This window comes from Cherax quadricarinatus, chromosome 3 (genome assembly GCF_038502225.1).
Source record: "Cherax quadricarinatus isolate ZL_2023a chromosome 3, ASM3850222v1, whole genome shotgun sequence".
Classification (NCBI taxonomy): Eukaryota; Metazoa; Arthropoda; class Malacostraca; order Decapoda; family Parastacidae; genus Cherax; species Cherax quadricarinatus.
The window spans coordinates 77,122,897-77,132,024 of NC_091294.1; the positions used below are offsets into that span (position 1 = coordinate 77,122,897).

Here is a 9,128-nt window from a genome sequence, read left to right on the forward strand (position 1 = left end):
ATCCATGCCAACTCTGGAGAGAATGCTTTTGTTTGGGTGGGTTTAAGGGCCACCCAGCTCAGCCGTTCCATTACGGCCTTGCTGGGACCTCTTTGTACGCCGTATCTGTCCTGTGGAACTTTAGGGACCAAATAAATTTCCACTTAGTTCATGCTAAATGGCTTTAGTAAATTCAGTAGAGAATAATTAATTTTGATATTGTAAATAAAAAATACAGTATTACAATTTATCTCTATTTAAAACAATGAAATTGAAAGAAATTTAAGTTTGATGTAATTATTAAATAGTTAAGCAGTGATAAATTATTTAGGAGTTTTTTGAGTAACTGGCAGATGTTAAGTAAAGTGTCTGGTTAATTTTGAGTGATGAGGTGATTTCTAAGTTGGACCTTAAACTGACTTGCAGACAGCAGTTCCAGATCTTCTGGCACTTTATAGTATTTTTGTACAGGGACACCAGGGATATCGAAGAGTGATTATGTCTTGTATTATGTCTTAGTTTAATATATTTATTATGTACCCTATACCCATCCTGTGGACAGTCTGTGTTCTGTTGTAGTTATTAAGGAGGAGTTTAAGAGGAGGGTTTTATTGTTTTTTTTTTTATTTGGTTTGCCGGTACTTCCAGCCCGGGTCTTCTCCAGATGGCGACCCGGCGGTGGCCCCCGGGTTGGGGGTGTCCTCCATCTTCTTTATTTTGTCTTCTTTCTTGGGCCCTCCGGCTGGAGGGTGGAGAGGAGGGTTAATATTTAATGTTGTGTGTGTGTAATAGGCACAATAATAAGTGTGGATGTTCTGTATATTAAGCAAATTAAGGCTCTTAAAATGAGGTGGAGAGTACTGTCTTGTGCAGGAGTTGGTAATCAATCGCACTGCAGCTTTTATTGGGTTATTAAAGTTTTAAGGTGATTTGCTGTGATTGATCCCCATGTACAAATACCATAGGTGAAGTAATTGTTTTGGAGACTTTCTTGGATATTTGCTGTATGTGGGTCTGAAATCTGAGACTGCAGTCAAGGTGGAGACCTAGAAATTTGCCCTGTGTGTGCCTTGAAATGGTATCTACTGTGACAAGGGATTTCCTGACGTGCTTGGCTAGGTGTGGGTTCCAAACTAGTGCTGTATACTCCAATGTGTGTGTGTGTGTGTTGATCTGACGAGTGTGTGTTTTGCAGGAATGTGTGAAGGCTGGTCTCAAAGCCGAGTACCTGGAGGTGGAGCTTGCAGACCACTTCAGCATCACTGAGGACTTATCCAAGGAAGACTTCAGCCTCACACAAAGACTCATCTCCTTCCTGAAGACCTGCGACCACATGCACAAAACCAAGCTACCCACAAAGGCTTAACTCTCCCCAAGGTCACATTACTCAAAGCCAGAAGTCTGAATAACCCACATGACTTATGTACTATCCAGGAATATAAAATTATATTAACAATCACCTAAGACACTGTATGTATAAAACTATTCAAACAAGTCATTGTTTTATCAATGTTAAGTTAGTCTTAAGTTTGCCCGAAATACTGTGCTTTCTGCATGTTTACCTAAGTGTAATTCATCTTATTCTGCCCGAAATACCTAGTCATGCTAGGTGTGATAGTGGCCCTCTCTGTAATTAGTTATATATAATATGTAAACCACACATTGTAATCTTTATAGAGAATAATCTTCATTTGATTTGATTTGTACAAACATTATATCAAGGTGAAGTGAATTATCTTATCTTAATTATAGCCGCTGTTAGAAGATAAATATTGGACAAGATAATGTAGATAGAAGCCAGGGCGTTTGGAGTCATATGGAAACTATAATACATTCTTATTAGTTGGTGTCCCGTGGCTGGGTTGGTAGCACACTCAGCTCTCATATTGAAATCCTTGGTTCGATCCCAGGTACGGGTGAAAACATTGAGACCCGGTGGCCTGGTGGCTAAAGCTTCCGCTTCACACACGGAGGACCCGGGTTCGATTCCCGGCGGGTGGAAACATTTCGACACGTTTCCTTACACCTGTTGTCCTGTTCACCTAGCAGCAAATAGGTACCTGGGTGTTAGTCGACTGGTGTGGGTCGCATCCTGGGGGACAAGATTAAGGACCCCAATGGAAATAAGTTAGACAGTCCTCGATGACGCACTGACTTTCTTGGGTTATCCTGGGTGGCTAACCCTACGGGGTTAAAAATCCGAACGAAATCTTATCTTATCTTATCTTTCCTTAACACACCTGCTGTCCCTGTTCACCTAGAAGTAGATACCTGGGTGTTAGTGGACCGGTGTGGTTCGCATCCTGGGACAAAATCAACCTAGGTTGCGGGAAATGCTCTGACGCCAAATGACTTCAAACAGGCGATAAATGACATGCCCATGCACTCTGCCCCAGGGCCAGACTCATGGAACTCCGTGTTCACCAAGAACTGTAAGAAGCCCCTATCACGAGCCTTTACCATCCTATGGAGAGGGAGCATGGACACGGGGGTCGTCCCACAGTTACTAAAAACAACAGACATAGCCCCACTCCACAAAGGCGGCAGTAAAGCAACAGCAAAGAACTACAGACCGATAACACTAACATCCCATATCATAAAAATCTTTGAAAGGGTCCTAAGAAGCAAGATCACCACCCATCTAGAAGCCCATCAATTACACAACCCAGGGCAACATGGGTTTAGAACAGGTCGCTCCTGTCTGTCTCAACTATTGGATCACTACGACAAGGTCCTAGATGCACTAGAAGGCAAAAAGAATGCAGATGCAATATATACAGACTTTGCAAAAGCCTTCGACAAGTGTGACCATGGGGTAATAGCGCACAAAATGCGTGCTAAAGGAATAACAGGAAAAGTTGGTCGATGGATCTATAATTTCCTCACAAACAGAACACAAAGAGTAGTAGTCAACAGAGTAAAGCCCGAGGCAGCTACGGTGAAAAGCTCTGTTCCACAAGGCACAGTACTCGCTCCCATCTTGTTCCTCATCCTCATATCTGACATAGACAAGGATGTCAGCCACAGCACCTTGTCTTCCTTTGCAGATGACACCCGAATCTGCATGACAGTGTCTTCCATTGCAGACACTGCAAGGCTCCAGGCGGACATCAACCAAATCTTTCAGTGGGCTGCACAAAACAATATGAAGTTCAACGATGAGAAATTTCAATTACTCAGATATGGTAAACACGAGGAAATTAAATCTTCATCAGAGTGCAAAACAAATTCTGGCCACAGAATAGAGCGAAACACCAACGTCAAAGACCTGGGAGTGATCATGTCGGAGGATCTCACCTTCAAGGACCATAACATTGTATCAATCGCATCTGCTAGAAAAATGACAGGATGGATAATGAGAACCTTCAAAACTAGGGATGCCAAGCCCATGATGACACTCTTCAGGTCACTTGTTCTATCTAGGCTGGAATATTGCTGCACACTAACAGCACCTTTCAAGGCAGGTGAAATTGCTGACCTAGAAAATGTACAGAGAACCTTCACGGCGCGCATAACAGAGATAAAACACCTCAATTACTGGGAGCGCTTGAGGTTCCTAAAACTGTATTCCCTGGAATGCAGGAGGGAGAGATACATGATTATATACACCTGGAAAATCCTAGAGGGACTAGTACCGAACTTGCACACGAAAATCACTCACTACGAAAGCAAATGACTTGGCAGACGATGCAACATCCCTCCAATGAAAAGCAGAGGTGTCACTAGCACGTTAAGAGACCATACAATAAGTGTCAGGGGCCCGAGACTGTTCAACTGCCTCCCAGCATACATAAGGGGGATTACCAACAGACCCCTGGCAGTCTTCAAGCTGGCACTTGACAAGCACCTAAAGTCGGTACCTGACCATCCGGGCTGTGGCTCGTACATTGGTTTGCGTGCAGTTAGCAGTAACAGCCTGATTGATGAGGCTCTGATCCACCAGGAGGCCTGGTCACAGACCAGGCCGCTGGGGCGTTGACCCCCGGAACTCCCTCCAGGTAAAACCAGGGACTTTCTATATAGTATGTCACTGATGTCAGCTATGGTCTGTATAACCTGGGACTATATATATATATATATATATATATATATATATATATATATATATATATATATATATATATATATATATATAATGTCATTGATGTCAGCTATGGTCTGTATAAGCTGTATAATGTACTTGTAGAAATAAACAGTTATTATTATTATTATTATTATTATTATTATTATTATTATTATATATTAATGGTCAACAGATCTGATAACTAGAAGGAATAGACAGAAGGCAACACATGGGTATGTATATCTGGGAGACATTTCGCCCACTTGTGACTTGATCACTCCATTACAGTTAGTGATACTGGAGATGGTAGAAGACGTAAAGTGGTAGATTGATGTGATCAATCCCTTAGCCTTGATGAATCTGTTGTTGATGATATACGATGCAAGAAGACCTTGACGTGTTCATTCCAACAATCTTGTAATGAACATGTCTTTTCAACCTTGAGAAACTGATCATCTTGAAGCTCTTCCTCATGTCTCCTACCGTCTCCGGTATTGTATATAAACAATTTATTCACGAACCTTGACAATTGATACCAACAAAGTGGTTTAAGAAGATATTTTTATTAAAAAACATTGACATTGACGACTTTTTGAAGTCTTCGTTAGAAGTAATCAAGGTTGAAGGTCCTTCGTTGTGGCATTCCAATCATTCTTTAAGCCCATGGTACTATGAGTGTATGGGCTACTGTGGTATAAACCTTGGTAATACCATCTTGTCTGACACTACAACACACTATGGTAGGTAAGACACAAGCAACAGTTTGGCAACTTTATTCCGAAACGTTTCGCCTACACAGTAGGCTTCTTCAGTCGAATACAGAAAGTAGGCAGGAACAGTAGAGATGTGAAGACGATGTAATCAAGTCTCTTCTGCTTCTATCAACTTTTCTGTACCCGACTGAAGAAGCCTACTGTGTAGGCGAAACGTTTCGAAATAAAGATACCTAACTGTTGCATGTGTCTTACCTAACAACCTGTCGGTATTTTATACCATTTTAATGTTCAATCTGTCAGACACTGCAACACAAGGGTATCTTGGTACAAACCTGCAATCAACTTCGACAACCTCTACTAGTGAGAACGGCTGGATTTGAGAGGGACCTGACCTCCCAACATCTGCGTTCTTACTTCTACTAGTGACCTACGTCTCACCTCCTGGCGCTATATAAGGCTCCATCCTGTCACTTCAACTCCATATTGTTTCAGACTATGGAACAATGCTCTTCTCCAGACTGAGGGACTGACCACCTCAAAACTTTAAGGGTGATGGACTGATTACATCGTCTTCAAGTCTATAAATATTGTGTCTTCAAGTCTCTTCTGCTTCTATCAACTTTTCTGTACTCGACTGAAGAATGAAAGTTAAGACACATGTGCAACATCTGGATATCTTTATTGTAGTAGACGTTTCGCCATCCAGTGGCTTTATCAATACAGATTCTAGGACATAATAGGAAGACAGTAGAACTATATACAAAAGATGAGGTAATCAGTCCCTCGGCCTTGGAGTTAGTGTTCACAGCATCGTGGTGGAGGAGAATCTGGAGCAAAGACAAGAAGACTGGCGGTTTATATAGGCGTCAGTGGATAGGGACGGGCAGCAGACGAGGGCAAAGTCACTGGTAGGCGGGATTCCCCAGTGGAAGTAGGTCCTTCCCAGAAGCCTACTGTGTAGGCGAAACGTTTCGAAATAAAGATACCTAATATGTGTCTTACCTAACAACCTGTCGGTATTTTATACCATTTTAATGTTCAATCAGTCCTTCACCCTTGAAGTCGTGATGGACTGATTACATCGTCTTCACATCTCTACTGTTACTGCCTACTTTCTTATATTCGACTGAAGAAGCCTACTGTGTAGGCGAAACGTTTCGGAATAAAGTTGCCAAACTGTTGCCTATGTGTCTTACCTACCAACCTGTCGGTATTGTATACCATTTTGATGTTCACAACACACTGTGGACATAGCATAAGCTGCTGTACCATCATGGCATAACATGGTTCCATTTCAGTTCGATGTTCTTGAAAAAATCTTGGTTATCGATGAAGCGATGGGTATCTTGGTTTTAGTGTTGTCCGAAGCCCAAAGAGGGTCTTGAGGTAATGGTCTCGTCAGCCTCATCATCACGAAAACAGTCTACGATAAAGGGGTCCTTGAGTGAATAGGCTACAGAGTCGGACGTAGAGACTGTTCTCGAGTGTCGTAGCCAGGGTCATCTTCATGACAGGTTCCATGAAATGGTCTTATCCTCACATAACCTGAAGAACATAAGGAGAATATATGGTTGGAGAGAGGAAGTAAGAGAGGTGTAATGTGCGTGAGGTAATGTGAATGGTGTAGATGGCAAAAAGCCACAAGACCTCCTTCTCCTCTTTCTATCTTGTAAAAACTACTCTCCTCTACTTTTACTAGTAATTCCACTACTTCCTTTTCTTCCTCTCCTGTTCCTGTCATATGGACTGGTTTTCCACTTTCAAGAATCAACAGTTTCATATAACCTCTATAAACTCTATAAACTCAAGGAAAGTCAGGTGGTGTTACTCCCCTCAGTGTTTTAAAAATGGCTGAGTCAGCAAAACAGGTCAGGAGACAACAACACGACACAACCCCCGATAAATGGAATTGAGGGGGATTTGGAAGGATAAAACCATTGATTAAACCTTTCTGGTCTACCAGAATGGAAAGGAGTTAGAAGTTAATTGGTGAAGCCAGACTGTGAAGTGAGGTGGGTAGGGGAGGGTGAATAAGGGGTTAAATGTAAGGGTGTTGTGAAGTTAAGGGAAAAGTGAGCAGTGAAGAGGGTTTTGAAGAGGAAATTTTACTAGTAATTCAGTGTAATTAAAGCAGATACTAAGTGTACTAGGGACTGGAAAAGAGAAATAAATATTATTGTATATGAGTAAAAGAGCGAAGAGTGAAAATGGCAGGCATTAGAGGGGTACAGGCTGCCATAATTATATTTATATTTCTTCTTCAATTCCATGAAGAAAGAAATCAGTCATGGGGGTTGGAAAAGGTGAATGGAGTAACAGCGCCCTGGACAGTAAAAGCCCAACAGTTGCCATCCTACCAGAAAAGTAAACCTCACTATCGCCGCAAGGTATGGCAACACCACATACCCAAACAAAAACAATGGCACACAGCTCTTATTGTAGCGCTCTTAAGTGGTGATATCCAAATTAATCCAGGACCTCAAACTATTGTGCAGAGGCAAAACAGACAGATAAATGACGGCAATAATGACGGTCTAGTAGCTAGGGATGATAACCTTAACTCCATATGTAATGCATACATAGGTCAATGTGAGACAATACAGCCATTATTATCTCAAACACTACCAAACAGATGCATACACTGTACTAAAGTACGCATGAAAAACAGAAAAGGCACCTTATGTAAAATGTGTAAGGGGTGGGTGCATGATGGATGTATGTACAATTATAGCAACGGTGCCAGAATTCATTTTGTGTGTAACAAATGCACTTTGGCACAGTTACCCTTTAGCAGTGATGACATTGATTTACCTAATTTTAATACAAATGACCCATTGCCATATATTGATGATTATGATTGTTTTATGAAAACAGGCCTTCACTTTATTCATGTCAATGCAAGATCACTTCTTCCTAAATTGGCAGAGATTAGGATTCTAGCTAACAAAATTAGGGCGGCAGTTATAACCATCTCTGAATCTTGGTTGGATGATACGGTGACTGACGACGAGGTCAAAATAGATGGTTACAATATAAAACGCTTAGATAGGAACAGAAAGGGCGGTGGAGTATGTGCCTACATTAGAAATGACTTAGCTTACAACCCAAGACCTGATTTAAATAACAATAAACTGGAGATTCTATGGTTTGAAGTGCTGCTTCCTAAGACCAAACCCATCTTAGTAGGAACTAGTTACCGCCCTCCTACCCAGGACCAGTTCTTAGAAGACTTTTCCAGAGTCTTGTCCGGAGTTGAAAGCAATTGCGAAACAATAATACTGGGCGACTTCAATATCTGTTTTCAGCAACAAAATAACGGGCTATGCAAAAGGTATAAGCAAATTCTAGGATTAAATAGCTACACCCAACTAATTAATAAACCAACCCGGATCACACAGTTCTCAGCCACCCTAATTGACCACATACTTTGCAACCGCGCTGAGAACATTAGTCAGTCAGGCGTCATTACCACAGGTCTTAGTGATCATTTCATCATTTACTGCACCAGGAAAATCACTAGGGATAGGATAGGCCTACACAGGACAATAAAAATGAGGTCAACTAGAAACTACAGTAAAGAAACACTGGTAAATAGGCTACACAATTGTGACTGGACAGAGATAACAAGTTGCACGGACGTAAACGATGCCTGGGAAAAATTCAAAACAATGTTCACTACCATCCTTGATAATATTGCACCAGTTAAAGAGGTTAGGATTAAACGAAGAACTGAACCCTGGATGACTACTGAGATATTAGATAATATGAAATTCAGAGACCAGCTGCTAAAAAGATTTAAAGCAAACAGACAGGATATTGCAGCACTAAATGAATTCCAAAGGGTGAGGAACAGAGTACAGAGGCTTATAAAAGGAGCAAAGGCAAAGCACTATTGCTCAAAATTTGAAGAATATAAGCATAACCCCAGAAAGCTCTGGCAACAACTAAAACAGTTGGGGTATAGCCATAAGCCAGTAGATAGGTCTAACATAGTACTCACTATCGATAATGAGGTATGCCACGAAACATCTAAGGTGGCAAATTGCTTTAATTCCTACTACACATCTGTTGCATCAACACTAGTAAGTAAACTACCAGCTGCATCAAATACCTTTAACACAGACTCTGATAAGTTTCAAACATACTATACCAATAAAGGGGTAACCCCAAACAGTTGTCAACTAGTAAGTGTATCTCATGACTTCATTCAAAAAGAACTAAGCAGGTTAAACCCAACTAAGAGCACAGGCCCTGATAACATCCCGTCTAAGTTCCTAAAAGATGGTGCTTTTGAACTGTCAATCCCTATTGCTCACATAATAAATCTATCAATCACCACTAATACCGTACCAGAGGGGTTCAAGGAGGCC

General features: G+C 41.3%; 1 protein-coding gene across 5 annotated transcripts in view; it reads left to right on the forward strand.

The window, feature by feature from the left end:
- Positions 1-1,802, forward strand: part of KFase (kynurenine formamidase) — a 38,169-nt gene extending 36,367 nt beyond the window's left edge. For all 5 annotated transcript variants that reach the window (XM_070092643.1, XM_053800040.2, XM_070092654.1 and 2 more), the window contains one exon: positions 1,175-1,802. In XM_070092643.1, coding sequence (XP_069948744.1) covers positions 1,175-1,345 — 171 coding nt within the window. In that variant the 3' untranslated portion in view covers positions 1,346-1,802. The remainder of the gene's footprint in view (positions 1-1,174) is intronic.
- Positions 1,803-9,128: the final 7,326 nt, after the last annotated feature.